The sequence below is a fragment of the Miscanthus floridulus genome, chromosome 19, assembly GCF_019320115.1.
Source record: "Miscanthus floridulus cultivar M001 chromosome 19, ASM1932011v1, whole genome shotgun sequence".
In the NCBI taxonomy this organism is placed as follows: domain Eukaryota; kingdom Viridiplantae; phylum Streptophyta; class Magnoliopsida; order Poales; family Poaceae; genus Miscanthus; species Miscanthus floridulus.
In genome coordinates this window covers 13,218,495-13,239,146 of record NC_089598.1, presented here as the reverse complement: position 1 = coordinate 13,239,146, position 20,652 = coordinate 13,218,495, and the positions used below count along the sequence as shown (strand labels likewise).

At 48.6% G+C, this 20,652-nt stretch overlaps 2 protein-coding genes across 2 annotated transcripts; one reads left to right on the top strand and one right to left on the bottom strand.

Moving 5' to 3' along the window:
- Positions 1-7,355: 7,355 nt before the first annotated feature.
- LOC136525575 (F-box protein At1g47056-like) lies at positions 7,356-8,090 on the top strand. Its single transcript, XM_066518518.1, has one exon. It carries the CDS (start codon positions 7,356-7,358, stop codon positions 8,088-8,090), a length of 735 nt encoding a protein of 244 aa, XP_066374615.1.
- A 5,801-nt stretch (positions 8,091-13,891) lies between these two features.
- On the bottom strand, positions 13,892-16,116 carry LOC136525574 (DNA-directed RNA polymerase II subunit rpb1-like). The gene is made up of 3 exons (XM_066518517.1): positions 15,327-16,116; positions 15,001-15,149; positions 13,892-14,026 (listed from the first exon to the last, which is right to left on the bottom strand). Exons 1-3 carry the CDS (start codon positions 16,114-16,116, stop codon positions 13,892-13,894), a joined length of 1,074 nt encoding a protein of 357 aa, XP_066374614.1.
- Between the last annotated feature and the right edge of the window lie 4,536 nt (positions 16,117-20,652).

Below are 20,652 nucleotides of genomic sequence, written 5' to 3'. Positions count from 1 at the left end.
CTCCATTTCAACTCTAACTTCTTCACCCTTGCTCAAATGTGCCAACCACCAAGAATTTTGCATCCGGCGCAATAGAAAATAGACATTTCATTTTTCCAAAAGCGTCGAATCCATCTCAACCCTGCAAACACCTTGTGCACATGTGTTAGCATATTTTCACAAATATTTTCAAGGGTGTTAGCACTCCACTAGATCCTAAATGCATATGCAATGAGTTAGAGCATCTAGTGGCACTTTGATAACCGCATTCCGATACGAGTTTCACTCCTCTTAATAGTACGGCTATCTATCCTAAATGTGATCACACTCACTAAGTGTCTTGATCACTAAAATAAAATGGCTCCTACATTTTATACCTTTGCCTTGAGCCTTTTGTTTTTCTCTTTCTTCTTTTCCAAGTTCAAGCATTTGATCATCACCATGCTATCGCCATTGTCATGATCTTCATCATTGCTTCATCACTTGGAGTAGTGCTACCTATCTCATAATCATCTTGATAAACTAGGTTAGCACTTAGGGTTTCATCAATTAACCAAAACCAAACTAGAGCTTTCACCGATCGTCTTAATTCCGCACTTGTTTCGGTTAGCCGACGTGGTTATTTTTAGAAAAGACTATTCATCCCCCTCTAGTCCGCCATCTCGACCCTACACCTTGCCAAGTCGCTACCACCCTCTAGCCACTCCTGACGTAGCCTTGCCACCGCAGTGCACCACCGCACCGTCCGTGCGCACGCGGCCAGCTCGACTTAGGCTGCCTCCGACCGAACTACCACCTCAAGTGGGTCCGTGGTGAGTGTCTGGAGCTCACTCACTACCCTATTTACTCAGGTGTTGTTGTGACTCACCGGAATGCCACCGCCTTGTTGTAGGAGCTCCGCCACCGTGGTCTAGCTTAACTACGGCGTCCTGGCTCACGCTTTCATCGCCTAGTGCTTCGTGTTCGCGCCTAGGCAGATATCGGCTCCTTAGATAGGGCGGGGAGGGGCTGATCTGGCCGGCGTAACCGCCCGGTGCCAGCGCCGTCGCGCCGGTGCGTGCGTGGGGGGCCCGAGGGTATGGCCGTGGTAAAGAAGGAAAAGGGGAGGGGTGGAATTGTAAGATAGCCGACTGATGGAATAGTGCTGTGGACCTCGGTCGGATTCGGTATTAGAGAAAGGGCATTTTAGCAAATATACCGGTGCGCGCGGGCCTTCCCGTCGCGGGCCGTCGTCGCTCGGCTGGGCCATGCCCCCGCGTGGGCTGCACAGGTGGAGCGCGAGCGTGCACGCGCCGAGTGGACATGGGCTGCGCCGCGTGTAGTGGGCTGCGCGGTGGATTCCAGTTTCTTTTTTTCCAGTGAATTAGTAAAGGGATTATTCAATTTAGTTTTGAGCTAAACTTTAAAAAATTATAGTAAATTCTATACATATTCAAAAATAGTGAAACAAAATTTGCTAGATTCACAGAAATGCTATCTATCTGTTGGTGTAGTTAGTTTACAGTTATATGTGATAATGATAGACTCATTAATTCATTTAGGAGAGTTTAGTATTATTTAGCTTAATATTTGTAGGAAGTTTTGTGGCAAATTGGTGATAGCTTTAGCCATAAAATTTTTACAGTAGGTTCATGAGATTATTATGAACTCATTGTAATTTTTGTAGCCCTAGAGTAGGTTGATAAATGGAGTAGCTAGTGCTCCTTGTTTTATCATATATAGAGTAAATCGGTATTAAGAGTAAAAATACCTTTAGTTGCTAAGATAGTACATGTCATGTTTCATACTTGTTAGTGGTAACAGTAGGTAACTTAGCACCTTAGTCGGTAGAACTAGCTTAGTAGCTTGATAGGTGTATTCGTATTTTAAGAGTTGTTGTTGCCGCATTACTAAGTGTTGCATCGTCATTTCACGCACGTAGATAACGAGTTGGTAGAGTTCTGCCTGCGGACGAATAGGACTATGAGGAGATCATTGAGGAGTACGAGGAGGATATCCTCGTACAGGAGGGAGTCCCGGAGCTGTTCGTTGCTGACTTTATTGACACACCGTCTACCCAAGGCAAGCCCCGGTACATAACCTATATTTTTGAAAGATTATTAAATATATATATGATGTGCACTTATGATATAGGCATTTTATGGAAACTACATGTATAGATATATCTATCTATGAGTCCTACTAGTATAGGTCAAGTAGCTGCTATGCTCAGGGTATCGGTAGTGTGAGTAACCTGTCGTTACTCACAATAGGTGATAATTATGATCACTCCTGATAAAATAGTGAAAATGAAAAATAGAGACCGGACAGGGATATAGTTTGGGTATTGATGGGTGTAAGAGGTTGTGTCCTGCGGCCAACAAGGCAAAGCTTGGTTACACTTTTTCCCTGTCTGTGTCGGTTAAGCACCGGCCGTTGCATTGGGTTATAGGCAAGTCACAGACTTATTATCCCGAGCACATACTTGGGTATGTGCGCAGGGAAGACTTGTTGCTCTCTTGTTGTGGGTTCCGGCTCTTTTCGGACCAACTGATTGGAGGCGGGGATGGTGGAGGTCTAAGCACCGTACTGAGTTCGGGACTCAGGAGCGGGGGCTTGGAGTCCAAGTTTAGACAGGAACATGAACCTCGTGACAGGAGAGTGATGGTTTAGTCCTGCTTGTGCCTGGGGTATAAGCGGAACGTGTGTTTTCAGGGTATCCAGCTAGGGGCATTGATTCGTGAATCGTCGGCGTTCCGGTATGGCTTGTCTACAGTCTAGTACCGTAGTAAGAACTGAAAGATGAAAGGTGATGAAATAGAACTGATTACTCAACTCTTGCTTGAAAAAGTAGAACAAATGCTTATATAGAATGACTAGATAATAAATTAATCATGACTACTAATAAGAACATAAATAAGGACTCACTATTAGAATTGCTTTCTACGAAAAAGAAACCCAGCAAACTATAAAACTTATCATATTCCTTGGAGTCAGAAAATTATTCCTAATAGTCCGATAAGTCTTGCGAGTACATTGTGTACTCGGGGTTTATTTACCCCTGTTATAGGTACTATTTGAGGAGTAGCCGTTGCGTGAAGGATTCTTCTGGTGGGCACAGACGGATCCTTGTTTATGATCGATAGATGTTTATTTCATTCCGTTGTTTAATATTCCGCACTCTGAATTTGGTAATGTAATAATACGTTTTTAAGAACTCTGGATGTATGAAATGAACTAAGTATTGTAACTCATTCTTATTATTGGATCTTTGAGAAAAAAATATGGACTATTTGGGCTCTCCCTTGGGGTGTGCCCGACGGAACCTGTCTGTTGTAACTTGCTTTCGGGATGCTTAGTGTCTGATGGAAGACAAGCGGCTCCGTAAGTGCGTTATTTCGGGCGGTTTTGCCACAGCGCCACGACCGCCTTCCTCGTCGGCGTCCAGGAGCGCGAGGCCGTGGCCGTGAGGATTGAGAGGGAGGGATTGAGTCGATGACGCGTGGGCCCCACATGTCACTGAGATGGAGGTTCCGTGTCAAAACCGCTCAACGTCGGTCAAAACAGCCTTGTCCCCGCCTAGGTACTAAAAGTGAACGGTTTTGACAGTTGGGGTACCGGTACTAGACGGTTTTGTAGTTGATGGCTAAAATTAGACCGACACAATAGTTGAGGGAAAAAAAATAGACTTAATCCACTGATTTATTATAAGAAAAAAATATTATTCCTTCCCTAAACCAGTACGACATGCGAACGGGCCAAAGCTGCAAGACCTCGATCGGTCGACGGAGCTGCTGCATCTCTTTCCTTTTCCTGCCCTATTCATCTCCATTTCATTCACGATGTTTGGATTGCTTGAAAGATGAAACTGCACCGATCGATCGATCGATCGTGTCAGGCGATTACCGGGATCGGATTCGGACGGTTCACTTCGAGAAACACGAAACACTGTTTTATCTAATTTGCTACGAGAGAAAACACTGTTCTAACTAAAAAACAAGCTGAAAAGTACGAAAAAGCGCCCGCCGAGAGTTAGAATGCAGATCCTCGTTTATTAGGCCATCCGCTCTGCTCCGTCCGTTCGCATCGCATCTCTTTATGGAAGCAAAATTAGTAAAGAAGCATGTATTTGAGTTGGAGCTGCAAACTAAACCGTGATTTTGGCGTGCCAAACTTGTTCCATCTTTTGTTGTGGCTGAAACTTTTTCTTTTGCTGTGGCTGATACAGCATCGTGCGGGGGGAGGGGGAATCGGTGGGAACTACGTACTCGACTCGTGAGGCAACCGTGGTCATCTGCCGTGAATCCAAGCCACGTATCTATGTATAATTAATTATCCACCGGCCGGATGAGAGGGTTATAATTTTTCTTTCCAACTGATTCTCCTTAATTTGATTATGCATGAATCCGCGACAAGTGTCCGCGGCCGCCTCACACTGATAATCTAATCGTTTTTTTTCACTGTTACAGTTAGATTGTGATGAGAAATGTGTGGCGAGCTTTTCATATCTAGCGTCATAAATAAAAACCGTAGCACGTGGGAAAAATAATTGTCAGCCTTTGGAACTTGAAAGGCGACCAAACAGACCCGTGTACTCCACGCTTGAATTCTGGCAGCTTTGAGGCTTTGACGATGCTGGATTTCTCTTTCTCAGCGGGAGCGAACCATGAATAGGCGGCTGCTGGCTCGTCAGCGGGTGGAGCTGTCATGGTCGTATATATCCTGCTGCCGCGAGCCAAGCCAAGTCAATTGGATCCGGCCACGGGATTAAAAATCGATGAAAAGAAACTTTGGGAGGCACAGGCACTGCTGCGCGCTGCACGTCCAGTTTTGAAAACTGGAACGATGAGCTTCAATAGAGAGAGAGGGGGGGGGAGGGGGGACAACCGTGCCCTTAATTAATAACTGTCAATTCAGTGGTGCCATGAAGAGGCGGCAAGTATATATAGGGCCTGTTCGCTGGTTTCACCAGCTGATCCTCCTTAGCGAACACTGTTCAACCAGCCGTTACAGTGTTTCTCTCTCACAAAACCAGCCAGTTTCAGCCAAGTTTCAGACCAGCGAACGGAGCCATAGTGTGACTTCTTGATAACGATGGCATATATGCACGGAGTTCTCCCCTGACTATAAATACAATTCCTTTTTAGTTTTATTCCGAGTTAAACTTTTCCAATTTTGACTAAATTATATAGAAAAATATGTTGACATCTATAGTTTTAAACAAACGCACCGTACACATATACATACGGAGTACTTCATAAGTTCATAACAAATCTTCTTTCGTACGACGGATGTCCATGTATTTTTCTATATACACTTGGCCGGACTGTAGAGATCTGAATTAAGACAAGACTAAAATATTTTATAATTTGGAACTGGCGGAGTACTTACGTAGATCGATGACATGAAGGAGCATTGCCTTAGGATGATATATTATTACAATAATAATAATACTCATTCAGATCGGAGGTTGGCTACTTCGGGCTGGCTGGCCGGCCGCGATCGGTTATGGAACAGCCAGGGGCGGATCTAAAGGGGGGGCTGCCGGGGCTCAAGCCCCCCCTACCCTGGCCACGCCATTGGAGCCCCCCCCCCTTAGCCCCCCCATGGATTTTGCTGCCATTAGAGCCCCCCAAGAAGGTGCTGCAGTGCTCCATATAGAGGTTAAAGATGAGTTTCTAGTTGAGGAATGTGTTAAATTGGTTTAGCTTTCTTTGGCTCAGCCCCCCCCCCCCCCCCTAAATATTTTTTCAAGATCCGCCACTGGGAACAGCTAGCGTAAACCATGCATGAATGGTCCAAGTCCAAATAGGAAGGCTGCAAACAATCATAATTAATTGCTTTTTATAGTCTGGTCTAAATTGACGGGATCACAAGTCCAAGTAGTGCTGGATGATGGAAAAGCAGTCAGACTTGAACTATCTCGGGGGGACTCTCTATTTGGTCAATTCTTGCGCGAATCCAAGTGCTCAGGTATAGTACTCTTTTTTCTGGTCTCTTGGTCTAGCTGTCCTTCGTGAGGAAAGGAAAACACGCTTTACAACTGTTGGTTAACATTCCGTATTCCGATTATTTATCCGACCATTTTCAGCGTACAATTTTATGTTGTTATTTACAAGATTCGCATTAGCTAAAATGCAATATTGAGATCCGGATAAAACAACAACTTTCAATGTATAACTTTTTTTTTTGGAAGGGTCTGGAGGGGTCTAGGCCCTTACAGTTAAGCAATTTATTAAAAGAGCACCAAAACAGGCAGGTTTGTTACAAGAGGGTTCAAGAGACAAAAAAAAAAAAAAAGGAAAAAAATGCTATCCTTTTTTAAGATTACAACCAGCTTTGGATCCATGCGCAGAAGTCTTCTGAACGACTTTCTTTTACTCTTAACGACGTGGTGGTCATCTCCTTGATGAAAGCAGTTTTAGTAGCTTGGATGGTCGGACTAATTCTTTTGAAAATCAAGTTGTTTCGAGCACCCCATATGGTCCAACACATGACCACCACAGCATTCATAAAAAATTCAGAGTTCAGCTGATCTTTGGGGGAAAGAGGCTTGGTCTGGTATTTGTATATTGATTAAGCTCCAGCAGGACTTGGCAAAAGGGCACTCCAGAAAAAAATGTGCGAGAGTTCCTTCTGTTGAAAGCTGACAGAGCTCACGATTATAGGACTCTAAGTGCATGTTTTTCCTTCTTAGGATGTTTCTTGTACTCAGCCGGTCTTCTCGGAGTAACCAAAAGAAAACTTTAATCTTTGGTTGGCAGGAGGTCTTCCACAGCCATTTAAAGGCTGGATGAACTGTACGGCGGCCTATTAGATTTTTGTAAGCCTTGGTTGCTGCAAACATGTTGGAACCCCATATATAGTTCCAAGAGTCATTTTCAGCTGTGAAATGAGTGCCCTCAAGGTTGTCTGTCAGACTTAGCATTTGGGAATATGCCAGATCAGAAAGTGGTAAATGGAAGAGCACACTGATCTGAGTGTGTTCCCTTGCTTTGCTCACAGAAATGACTTTGTTTCTCACAAATGAGTAAAGTTCAGGAAACTTGAGTTTAGCTGACATGTCCATCCATTTATCATCCCAAAGCTGACAAGTAGGTGCCCATTTTGTATCTGAACTACAGTTAATTCCTTGAAGTCCTTTAGGATTTTCAGATGAGAGAATTCCTTATTTGACATCAGACAAATGACTCGTTTCTTTCTTGGCCTTCAAAAATTTTTCGTTCACTATTTGACACCGAGTTCAACTTTCATTCCTTATACGACACTCCGTTGGATTTTCCATCCATGAACCGTTAACTGCCATACGAAAAGACGATTTTGCCCCTGTGGGCCCCACCACCCTTCTCCCTCCTCTCCTCCCGTTCCTCGGCAGATCCGCCGCCGCCCCGTGCCCCATGGGCCAGTGCCCCTCCGTCCCGCGCCGCCGCAAGCCCCCGCTCCTGCCTCCGTCCCCCGCGCTCTCCGCGCCGCCGCAGGTCCTCTCCTCCATCGCCGAGGCCGCCGGGGAGGACCACACCGCCGACCTCCCCGAGGAGCTCCTCACCCTCGTCTTCGGTCTCCTCGGCTCCGGCGACCGCAAGCGCTGCTCCCTCGTGTGCCGCCGCTGGCTAGCCGTAGAGGCCGCCTCCCGCCTTCGCCTCGTGCTCGACGCCAGGGCACCGCTGCTCGCCGACTCGGCCGTCCCCCGCCTCCTCGCGCGCTTCCCCGCCGTCTCCAAGCTCGCGCTAAAGTGCGACCGCCGCGCTGAGAGCGTGGGCGACCCGGCTCTCGCGCAAGTTGCCGACCACCTCGCCCCGGGCCTTCGTCGCCTCAAACTCCGCTCCCTGCGCACGGTCACCGACGATGGGGTCGCCGCGCTTGCCGCTGCGGCCGCTAACCTCCGCAAGCTCTCCGTCGGCTCCTGTGCCTTCGGAGCCAAGGGAATCGAGGCTGTCCTCCGCTCCTGCCTCCACCTCGAGGAGCTGTCCGTCAAGCGTCTCCGTGGCCTCGCTGAGTCAGAGCCCATTTCCGTCTCCACCGCCGGCGTGCTGCTTATACGGGCGCGTACACGTTGGGAGAAAGGGAGGAGAGGAGGGGAGAAGGGTGGTGGGGCCCACAGGGGCAAAATCATCTTTTCGCATGGCAGTTAACGGTTCATGGATGGAAAATCCAACGGAGTGTCGTATAAGGAACGAAAGTTGAACTCGGTGTCAAATAGGGAACGAAAATTTTTTGAGGGCCAAGAAGGGAACAGGTCATTTGTCTGATGTCAAATACGGAATTCTCTCTTTTCAGATTTTCCCTCCACCAGAACTTCCTTTCATCATGCTGCCTGGCAAATTTCCATTTGGATAGAGCTTCTCCCAAATGTATAACTTTATTCTATTGTTTCATAGTCTTTCCAGGCCTATTAATTTGATTATTATATAATCTCACAGGGCTTACAACACATTCCGGACCTTTGTGCACAGGTCTTGTCGTTTCCCGGCGACAAGTAGGTGAATGGATGCATATATTTGCTGTTACACTGTGAACTCGCTCGTCACTCGTGGCTCCCAGCCGGTCCCCATATTATGGTTTTATTGGCGACAATAATGCAAGTAGGTAAAAAACTAAGAAAGGACCATACTGATGATAGTTAGGAAAGTAGTAATGAACATTTTGTACTTCACACGTGGTATAGCTGTGTGTGTGTTGTGTAACATCAGTACTCCTCCTTTACTAGCTCGTCCTTGGTACTTCGCAGAGGGATGGAACGCAGAGAGGGAGAGAACAATTGCTATCACAGAATTCTAGTTTTATATAAAGTCTATTATTTGTATACAGAAGAAGAAAACGCATAGGACACTACTACAGAAAAACACTTCCGCGGCGGACGTTTTTGTTTACCACGGCGGGTAAAGCCGTCCGCCACCGCGAAGAGGTCACGGTAAATCGTGGCCTTCCCACGGCGGACCACTTTGCCCGCCGCGGTTAATGATTTAATGCGGCGGACGCCTTAGATGTGCCCGCCGCGGTTAATAATTTCAAAAAAACAAAAAAAAAGAAAAGAAAACCCTGGACAGGCCCGCTGAGCCCATCCATGGGCCCGCCGAGCCCATCCAGGGCTGCAGCACTGCCGCCGTCGCCGAATCTAGGCGTACCCGACCTCTTCCTCGCCAGATCTGGCCACGGCCGACCTCCTCCATGCCGGATTGACATGCACCTCCACGCCGCCGGATCTTCAGCCCTAGGAGAAAGAGAGAGAAGATGAAGAAGGAAGAGAGGAAAGAGTGAGGGCGATGGAGAGGGAGAGAGGGATTTGTACCTACAGCACGGGCATGCGCCGCTCACCACCACGGCCACCGTCGTGCGCAGGGAGGAGGGGGCCGTCGCCGCCGTGGGGAGATCCACCACCGAGATCCACGCCGCCGCCGCCGCCATGGGGAGAGGCGGTCTGCGCCAGGCACCGCCCGCAACTGAGCCGCCAGGATCTGCCGGAGGGAGGAGGGAGATTGGGCGCCGCCACCAAAGGTAGGAAGGAGGAGATGGGGTGTTGCGGCCGGAGGTAGGAGATGGCGACGGAGAGAGGCCGCCGGATCTGGTGAGGGAGAGGGAGAGAGGTGAGGGAGAGGGAGAGGGAGCGGCGTCGGGGGTGAGGGAGAGGGCGCGCCGAGCGGCGGTGGGCTGTGAGTGAAGGAAACCCTAGCGATGTATATATATACGAGGAGCGTGTACGGGCTGAGATGGGCCGGGAGCTGGGCCTGTTTTTTTAGGAGGCGGGCCTTTTTCCGTGCCCGCCTTGGAAAATCGATTTTCCGATGCGGGCACCTTAAAATATCCGCCACGGTTAACCATGGCGGGCATTTTATGGTGTCCGCCTCGAAAAATTGATTTTCCGAGGCGGGCAAAAGTGCCCGTCTCGACAAATAAGAAAATGCCCGCCTCCGTTAATCGATCGATTTACCGTGACGGGCTAAAAATGGAGTCTGCCACGGAAGCCTCTGGCCGTCGTCGCGGTTAATCAATCATGCAGTAGTGGGAGCACTTGGTTAGCAAGGTCGTGGGAGCTGGCTTTTGTTGTTCGTTTTGGTTAGCTGTATGCAAGCTGATGGTTGTTGGCACGCTTTCTGCAATGCTTGGTGTTAGTTCTTTGGCGGCTTCAGCCCCTTGATACTGTCATGTTCTTATTATGATGAATTGCATTGTTGTGACTTGTGATGGACAACGAAACAATGCCGAGTTTGGGCAGGCATGGGTAGGTGAGGTGCTGCTGCTGGCACTGGCAAGCATCGGCCGACGTTCAATGCGCGATCGATATGGAATGTATGGTGGGGATGGAGGCGGAGTGGAGACCGAAGAAGGGGGTGTGCTTCGCAGCTGCTACCTCTGCTCGTCTGCCGTTCCGAGGACGAATGTTCGCTTGTTTCTGTGGTTTATAAACCGGTTGATGCTGTTTTGTTGTGAAAGAGACTATATCATGGTTGATAAACATGCCAGCGATCAGGTGCGCTGCCGCTATGGCGTCTGGCCTGTGCGTCACTGCGTCTCCTGGTCTCGCATGCACATGCAAATGCAGCACAGCAGCAGCAGGCTCCTGGGGCTGGCACGCGAGGAGTAGCGCCGCTGAAACTGGAGAGCCCAGCCCAGCAGGACCAGGCTTCGGGAGACAGGCGTCGCACGCGGCACGCCCACTTGATCTGGCCCAGAGACTCGTGTCCCCTGCAGCGGCAACCGGATGGCATGAAGGAAACTCCAGCTTTCCCGGCCCACGTGCCTCCTGGTCACGGATATTGGCAATGTCTAATCAAACGAGAAAGCATAAATGACGAGATCCACTTTTCCTTTAGGATCGCTGATGGTTAGCACCTCCGAGAGTTCCCTGGACCCCTTCTTAATCCTTGGTGTTTAGCCAGACGAGGAAAAATTCCTCTTTAACAACTCCTAATTCATCCTTCTAATTTTTTAAAACTTGGAAAAAGTTACCATGTTCCACGTAAAGTTACACGCGTCTGTGTCGCGCGTATCTTCTCTCCCCTCGCGTGTTTGTCGGCCAGTCTAAAGGTGGAAGAGCATGAAAAGAATAAAGAGTAGGAAAGGGTTCCTGATACAAATGTACAAGAGAGAAAGAATATATAAAAGTGTTTATGATAATTTAGAAATAGTATAGGATTGCTGATGTAAAATTGTCTTCTATATTTTAGGAGTGCATTATTAGAAACTCTTGAAGATGACCTTCTTTATTCATTCCAATACTTTTTTAGGAGTCGTAAAACTCCATGTTTTTAAGAAAAAAATATTAGATACTCTTGGAGATACTCTAGTCCCCAAAAGAATATAATTGTCGAAACCGTGCCGGTGAAACAAGCTCATTTTTTACCAACTTTATATTAAATAGTATTAGCATTTATGTCTTTAAATAATTTTATTATGAAAATATATTCTATAACTAATCTAATGATACTTATTTTATATCATGAATGTTAGTATTTTTTATACAAATTTAGTCAAAGTTCAAACTGTTTGACTTCTCGATAAACGAGAATTGTATTTTTTTTAGGACGGAGGGAGTAGTCAACAAGCGAAATCTAATTACAAATTTCCTCTGGAGGAACACCAAATAACCATACATACTTTTCTAACGACTCATAAATCGAGTTTCTCAAAAGCCCGCCAGCCTCGTCGTTGGACGCCCGTCCTTCGTGTACAAACTCTATCGCTTGAAATGCTCCGCCACCGCCTTAGATTTCTCGAATAATATGTCCATAGGGACCCATTCCATCCTCCTTGAGGACCCGGACAACGTTCTCTCAAGCTTGATTGTCTTACTTAGGTAAAGATCATTTGCTAAGCACAAGCCTTCTCTACGTGCCATCGCCTCCCAATGATTCAGGGATCCCGTTCATCGAAACCACTGAGGCGCCTAGGAATATGCCTACATCACCGCTCTCTAATGCAACAATTGTTGCCACTGAAAGCGTAATAGGAATTGTGGAATACGCGATGCATTACTCAGGGACCTGTATTGTGTACATATAGGCACGATGGGGAGCCGGATACGGCAGGCCCATGGGCCGTGTCACGTTTACAATCTAACACTCCCCCGCAGTCGGAACTGGGAGCACCGTGAACATTGAGACTGGACCTAAACTCCACGAAAACGGACGTCGGGAGGCCCTTGGTGAAGATGTCGACGTACTGAGATGTCGTGGGGACATGAAGAACTCGAATTTCTCCAAGGGCGACGCGGTCACGAACAAAGTGTAAATCAATCTCCACATGCTTGGTCCGCTGGTGCTGAACGGGGTTGGTGGACAAATAAACGGCACTGACATTGTCACAGTACACAACGGTGGCTCGCCAAAGAGGGCAATAGAGCTCATGGAGGAGTTGACGCAACCAACACGCCTCCGCAACTCTATTTGCGACAGCGCGATACTCGGCCTCTGCACTGGATCTAGAGACTGTCGCCTGACGCTTGGAAGACCAGGAAATCAAATTATCACCCAAAAATACACCGTAGCTAGAAGTGGAACGACGAGTATCGGGACAATCGGCCCAATCAGCATCAGTGTACACAGTGAGATCAACAGTCGAGGTGCAAAGAAGGTGAAAACCGAGGTCCAGGGTACCCTGAATGTAGCGCAGAATGCGCTTCATGGCGGCGAGGTGCGGCTCTCTCGGATCATGCATATAAAGACAGACCTGCTGAACGACGTAGGCGAGATCAGGGTGCGTGAAGGTGAGGTACTGAAGCACGCCAGCAATGCTGTGAAAATGTGTCGGATCAGCCACTAGGACACCATCAGTAGACATCTTGGCATGAGTATCGACAGGTGTACTGCAAGGCTTGCAATCACGCATACCAGCACGGTCCAGAATATCCAGCATATACTATCTCTGAGAGAGGAATAAACCATCAACTCGACGATCAACAGAGAGACCCAAGAAGTGATGAAGAGGACCCATATCTATCATAGAGAATTCTCGCTGGAGAGCTGCAATAACCTGCTGGAGAAAACTTGGTGACGAGGCAGTGAGAACAATATCGTCCACATAGAGAAGCAAAAAAGCTATGTTAGCACCACGGCGGTAGATGAACAGATAGGTGTCTGCCTTGGCCTCAACAAACGCGCGAGGTGCCTGCTTCAGTCCATACAGTGATCTGTTCAACTTGCACACATAATTGAGTCAGGAGGAGTCAACAAATCCAGACGGCTACTCACAGTAAACGGTCTCAGTCAATGTCCCATGGAGGAAAGCATTCTTGACGTCCAACTGGTGAATCGGCCAAGAGCGAGACATAGCCAATGAAAGAACAATGCGGACTGTGACCGACTTGATGACTGGACTGAAAGTCTCCTCATAATCAATCTCTGGGCGCTGAGTGCAACCTCGAAGCACCCACCTGACCTTGTAACGATCAAGAGAGCCATCAGCCAAAAACTTGTGATGATAAACCCATTTACCGGTGACGACGTTAACACCGAGCGGACGAGCAACCAAAGTCCAGGTGTCGTTGGCCAAGAGGGCATCAAACTCGTCCTGCATCGCTACTCTCTAGTTTGGATCAGCTAAGGCGGAGCGAAAGGTCTTCGATAGGGGCGAGAGGGGCGCTGTGTGAAGGTTCAGGCGATCCACTGGCTGAATAAAACCAGACTTGCCGCGAGTCCGCATGCTGTGATCGTTCACCACAGGCACGATGGACTGAGGCTGTGTAACAGCAGTGCGGCCAGCTCTACTAGCAGCAGCCTAGGACTAGACGTCCTCAGGGGCAGCAGAGCCGGACACCGAGGGAGTGCCAGTAGGACCCGAGCCAGAGCCCACGATGGATGTAGGCTGTGTAGCAGCAGTGCGGCTAGCTCTACTGGCAGCAGCCTGGGACTGAACGTCTGCAGGGGCATCAGAGCCGGACGCCAAGGGAGCGCTAGCAGGACCCGAGCCAGAGCCTAGTTGGATGGCGGGTGACGTGCTAGGCGCAGCAGCAGCAGTACCGCCCAAACCAGAGGGCGGCGAGCTGGGCACCGGCGAGTGGGCACCAGATGCCCCAGGTGCCGATGCGGGGGCACGGGTGGCTGAGGTGCGGCGGGAGCGTCAGGAGGAGTACCTACAACCACAACACTTGGCCCGATGGGCATAGTGGAAATATCATCGTCGTTCAAAAAATCCAAAGTGGTGGGATCCGAGGGTGAGGTCAACATGGACTCATCAAAAACCACATGACGGGAGATGATGATCCTGTTGGAATGGGGGTCGAGACATCGATAACCCTTGTGATCGGAAGAGTAACCAAGGAACACACACAAGGAGGAACGAGGTGATAGTTTGTGTGGAGCAGTGGAGGACAAGTTGGGATAACAGGCACATCCAAAAACTCGAAGATGAGTGTAGGAAGGATGAGTACCGTAGAGAGCAAAAAAACGGTGTGAGGCCGCTGAGGGTCTTAGTGGGATGACGGTTAAGGAGATAGGTGGCAGTAAGTAGAGAGTCAGCCCAATAGACCGGTGGAAGGTTGGTCTGAAAAAGAAGAGAGCGCACAATATTATTAATGGTACAAAGAGCGCGCTCAGCTTTACCGTTTTGCTGAGAGGTGTATGGGCATGACATGCGAAGGACAGCACCCTGTGAGAGGAAGAACGTGCGGGCCGAGGAGTGATCGAACTCATGGCCATTGTCGCACTGGACGGCCTTGACAGGAGTGCCAAACTACGTGTGCACATAGGCAAAAAAGTTAGAGAGGGTGGCAAAAGTATCGGATTTAAGACGAAGCGGAAATGTCCAAGCATAGTGGGAGCAATCATCGACAATAACGAGATAATATTTGTAACCCGACACACTAGCGACAGGGGATGTCTAAAGATCACAATGTATTAAATCAAATTTGTTGATAGCTCGAGAGGAAGATGTCCCAAAAGGAAGACGAACATGACGGCCTAATTGGCAAGCATGACATATGTGATCACGTTTGGGTTTATTACATGAAATAGCATGAGAGGTAATAAGCTGGGACAGAGCTTCGGAGCCGATATGACCGAGGCGACGATGCCACAGGGTTGAGGTGGAGGTATGAGCTACGAGTACAGGTATGCTGCTGGTGGGCGTGAAGAACGGGTAGAGGTCACCCGTGCTATTGCACCTGGCGATCACGCTCCGTGTTTGAAGGTCCTTCACAGAAAGGTCAAAAGGATCAAACTCTATAGAACAATTATTATCAGTGGTGAACCGGCGTACTGAAATTAAGTTCTTAATAATGCCAGCTGAAACTAAAACATTATTTAGAACAAGAGGACAACGTGGTGCAGGAAAAGAGAATGAACCAATAGAAGTAACGGGCAGCAAGGCACCATTACCAAGAACGATGGATGAAGGACCAAACAAGGAGGGAGGCCGAGGAGAAGAGATAATACCAGAGTGGGCGGTCATGTGAGAACCGGCACTAGAATCAGCATACCACTCGGCGGGGTTGGTAGGCGGCGTCAGGGACATCGTGTTGAAGTTATTGACGAGTGATGTCTGGTCCCAAGATCCACCAGACATGGGGTTCCACGGCGTAGGCAGAGGTGGTGTACCCGACAAGGACGCCGAAGACGGGGCGAACTTGGGAGCTACGCCTCCGTACGTGAAGCCTGGAGGTGGCGGTGCGAACCCTGGGGCTGTCGCTGGGTAGTAGGGCAACATGTTGAATGCAGGCTGGGGGTGGTCGTACGGCGCGGACGGAGGACGTAGCATGTGGCCAGATAGACCACTGTAACCGTGCGGCCACAGCTGGACAGTACCAGACCAGGGATTGGTGTGACCCATGCCTGGGCCAAATGGTGCGCCACCACCATGTCGAGGTCCACCAGTGCCGCCACTAGACTTGTCGCCGCGTCCACGGCGGCGCGGGTTGCGCAATCCAGCAGGAGCGCCGGAACCAGCGGGGGCCAGTGCAGGAGGGCGCTGCGGAGGTGGCGTTGGTGCAGCGACCAGGGCCGACGGCGCCGGCGGTGTGGCATGAATGTTGTTAGCAGTGATGTCGTTGAGGTCGATCTCCTCGAGGAGCAGCAGCGTGCGTGCCCCGTCGAACGTGGGGAAGGGCTGCTGCATCTTCATATTCGACACCATGTGGCGAAATTTGTCGTTGAGTCCACGGAAGAGGGTAAGGACGAGTTGTCGATCACTGATCGGATCATTGAACTCGGCGAGGGAGGCGACCATCGTCTCAAGGCGGCGGCAGTAGTCCGTGATGGAGAGGGCGCCCTGCTTGAAGGAGCGGAATTTAGCCTCTAGCAGTAGGGCGCGAGACTCATGCTGCCCGAGGAATTCATCCTCAAGGTAGAGCTAGGCAGCGCGAGCGTTGGGATCCCGAATCATCAACGATTGCTGCAGATCGTTGGACACGGTGCCGTAGACCCAGGTGAGGACGCAGCAATCCATGGTCGACCATGCGGAGCGCTCGGGGTAGGGCAGTGGAAGGGCCGGCGACGTGAGGTCAGCGGCGGCGAGCCGACGACGTAGTCAGCGGCGGCTAGGGTTTGCGGAAGCGGCCGCAGGAGCGAACCGTCCGTGATACCATGAAAGCGTAATAGGAATTGTGGAATACGCGATGCATTACTCAGGGACCTATATTGTGTACATATAGGCACGATGGAGAGCCGAATACGGCAGACCCATGAGCCGTGTCACGTTTACAATCTAACAGCCACGTCCGAAGTCTTTCCAACAGCTACATCCACATTCATCTTTGCTACCCACGTTGGTGGAGAAATCCATCTAGGAGCACCTGGTCGTGGTAAAAAAATTCTATTTTACCTCTTTTTATAAACTATTTTTATAAATAGACCCCTGACATAATTATTTGTAGAAATAATGGATCCAAAGCTCGACGTAGACTCGACGTTCCTCGCTAGACATGCCACGTCGCCAGCTTGTGGCGAATAACTCGGTGTTGCCCAAATTCACGCTGAACTAAAAGAGCTTTTGAAAGCTACTAACGCACCTTGGACCCTGCTTTTTTTTATTATTGTGGCCATTTTCCGAATGCATGGAAATAAGGAGATGTTTCGCAACTGTTTTAAGGAAGATAGAGAGAGTGGGTAGGTTTCAGAGTTGAGTTGTTCCAACCAAACTCAGCTTATGTCTTTTCCAGGACCCATAGCTCATAACTCAAATCATCCTTTTTTATTTTACAACTGCTGAACCAAATGGACCCTTGGTAGTACCATCTTATAAAACGAACCATTGTTTGTGTGCGTGTGGTTGGAGAGACTACTATATTATATATGAAATGTGCTAATATATGGCTTCTTTATTTGGTTTGTGGCGTGCTCTCGTCCTTGGCTTGTTGGCATGGTCGCCAGACGCTCAAAATCAATAGCGTGGTGCCAAACAAGTCTGCGAGTCAGTGAACCAAATAATTAAGCCCATAATTAATGTACATTTAAAACTGTTGTTCGCGCCACCGCATCGTGCTAACAGCGACCGATCGATTCAATTCAAGGTACACACATGCATCGGCATTGGTCGTCTCTGTCATTGTCGAAAACGATTATTATTATTATTATAAGTATATAGCAGAACAACATATGCAATGGCAGTGTGTGGACAGACAGACATGCTTCTTTCCTGTCACTACTATAATGGTCTCGTTCGGCTTATCCTATATTCGACTTGTTTGGTTTTTTTTTTACCAGAACAGTGTTTTTCTCTCACAACAATTCAACCAGAACCGTGTTTTTCAACCAGTTTCAGTCAAAATTCTACCAGCCAAACGGGGCCAATATATACCTTGAACCGTCGCTAATACGTATTTGAGCCGCCGGCCGTAGTGATGCATAGGTATGCCGTATGCAATAGGTAGTTGAGAGGTTAATTTCTCTAGCAAAACATCATATATCAAACAAAGGTAGCATGTGGCGTGTGGCGTGTGGACTCACCGGTCGCAGACGGAGAGAGAGAGAGGAGAGTGTTGTGTTTTTGTTCCTACAGCTACAGGCTCGGGCGCTCGATCGGCAGTTCCTAGCACGACGAATCCTTGTCTCGTATGGCCGTCCTGCTGTCTAGCGCCACACGCGAGGCGAAGTCGAGACTTGGCAACAAAGCATGGGGGGTGCACAGCAACGGACGACTGGTCAATAATGTCGTCGATGCTGATGAAAGGAAGCACGCCGACTGGTCACGGTCAGCAACGGACGGAGAAGAGAATCCGCGTTCCGCTGCCTCTAGTATATATATACTAGTATCTCTAGCTCTACGCAGCCTTAGGTGTACTCTTATCTCATCTCTTAGTCACTAAGCAAAACATTCATTCATATGAGATGAGATGATGGCAACACACGTACTCTATCTCTATCCCTTGGAGATATCACCTGACCTGTCAAGTCCGCCAGCACACAATAAAATATATCTCAATCAACGACTCCAGTTTTCCTTACCATCTCTGAGACCTTTTATCACTGACAATGAATACCCTGACCTTAATCAGGGATATCTTTAGCTCACATAAACCTCTTACAATATACCCTGACAATGAATCCGCTGCAACTTCACAAACACTACGGAAACAGGGTCTTTACCGAGTGCAACTTTCTTTGTCGAGGGCTAAAAATCGGGCACTTGGCAAAAAGCTATTTTGCCGAGTGCCGCACTCGGCAAAGATATACACTCGGTAAAGAAGGCTTTGCCGAGTGTCGAGCACTCGGCAAAGCCAGACACTCGGCAAAGACCCTTTTTGCCGAGTGTCAGGCACTCGGTAAACTTTGACGTTTGGTAAAAAACGGCGCCAGGTAACGGCCGTCACCTGCCGTCCAGGTTTGCCTAGTGCCAGCGGGTAGGCACTCGGTAAACCACTTCTTTGCCGAGTGCCAGATCCTGACACTCGGCAAAGGACTAGGGCTGCCGGTTTGTCGAGTGCCAGATCGGGGCACTCGGTAAAGATTTTTTTTTAATTTAAACCCTAAACCGCACTCCATCGTATTTAAAAAAAAAAAACAAAATTACCACTTTACCGAGTGCCGGGCGGAGAGGCACTCGATAAACATTTAAAAAAAAATTTGGCACGCTCTTTGCCGAGTGTCCCCACGAACATTTTAAAAAAAATTACCACTATACAGGGTGCAGGACCAGGGAGGCCCGGTTTCATTTCTTGGTTCAAAAATATGGTACCGTCCAATTTAGCTCGTACTTAGTTCGACATTCCAAGTTGCTCGTATGTTCGAATAATATAACGATCTATCCCACTTGAGCTTGCAGGCCCAAACCGATGCTTCTATAAGTGATGAGTTGAGACAGGTTGCAAACGACTGTGCCTTAAGGGTCAGGTCATTTATCAGTTATGACGTGAATGGATATCGCTTTCACACAGCAAGCTACGAGCAGAGTCGGCCTAATAAAAAAACCACAAATAGTGGAGTTTTTACGCCCGACACTGATGGCCTCGACTATTATGGAAGAATTGAAGAAATATACAAACTTTCATTTTATGGTGTCAAACCTTTTTATCCTGTCATATTCAAATGCCATTGGTTTGATACTTGAGTAACGAGACGGACCCCTAATTTGGGCTAGTCGAAATTCGATAGGATTCCGTCTATCCAGGAGACGATGTCTATATTGTGGCTCAACAGGCCACGCAGGTTTATTATACGTCATACGCGTGCTAAACCAAAGGGCATCTTAAGGGTTGGGATATCATGCACAAGGTCTCGCCACACGGTAAACTACCTGTCCCAAACGATGAAGATTACAACTTCAACCCACACACATATGATGGAGAGTTCTTTCAAGAAGAGGGGTTAGAAGGGAGGTTTGAGATAGACTTAACCGAAGCCATCGGAATGGAACTAGACAATGAAAGGGTTGATGACGAGGACGCTGGAGATGAGGTGCAAAATGTGAAGAACTTCGAAATGCTTGAGCGATTACGTTTAGGCAATGACAATGAAGACAACATTCCTCCTTCGGATAGTGTTGATTATTTGGGCAATGACAATGTTGATAGTGATGATGAGACCTATGATCCAGCTAATCCCAATCATGAAGATTATTTCTAATACATGTAATACTATGTTTTTATAATTATGTTTTGTTTATTTTGCATCTATTTCTATTTCTAATTACGTCTTGTTTATTCTTTTTAATTGCAGGTGATTAAACAAAGATGGCGGGCCGAAGCGACCGTCATAGGGACGTGTCCTCGCTTTACCAAACACGACGCACTGCAGATGCCGCTCCAGGTGAGGGGCCGTCGGACAGGAGGGGGAGGAGGAGCAGCGGCCGCAGGAGGTAGCCGCCGCCGCCTCCTACCACACAGCATGAGGAGGACGAGGGGAGGCGAGGCCCGGGTACGACGACGAGCTGGTTCGGCAGACGGACGAGGAGGAGGGGGCGCACGAGGGGGAAGGGACGCACGAGGAGGATGGTACGGGTTCTGCTTCCTCTGGTTCGTCCAACATCTACTTACGAGGTCCGGCGAGCCTCCCTCCGGTTCCGCTTCCTCACCAACGCCCAATGATTTGCCCTGAAGGGCAAAAGTAAGTAACTTTAGATTTAATCACCACCACTTCATATGATATGTTGAAAATCGATAGAGAAACTAATAATTTTTCTTAATTACTTGTGCAAGAACTGGACGATTGTGTCGGGTGGTGGTCACGGACGCCTGGTCAATGGCGTCCTGGGTCTTCTGTGCAGGCAACACTATCCTGGCCTGGTTGACTACGCCAGCAGGAGGGAGCCACCCTGGACGTTTGACCA

Excerpts from the sequence above, each read along its gene's own strand:
- LOC136525575 (XM_066518518.1), top strand. The coding sequence starts at position 7,356 with ATGGGCCAGTGCCCCTCCGTCCCGCGCCGCCGCAAGCCCCCGCTCCTG.
- LOC136525574 (XM_066518517.1), bottom strand. The coding sequence starts at position 16,116 with ATGGTCGCCTCCCTCGCCGAGTTCAATGATCCGATCAGTGATCGACAA. Across the intron at positions 15,150-15,326 it reads TCACATGACCGCCCACTCTG|TACGCCGGTTCACCACTGAT; the intron begins GTATTATCTCTT and ends ACTTAATTTCAG. Across the intron at positions 14,027-15,000 it reads CGCCCACCAGCAGCATACCT|GTACTCCTCCTGACGCTCCC; the intron begins GTACTCGTAGCT and ends TTGTGGTTGTAG.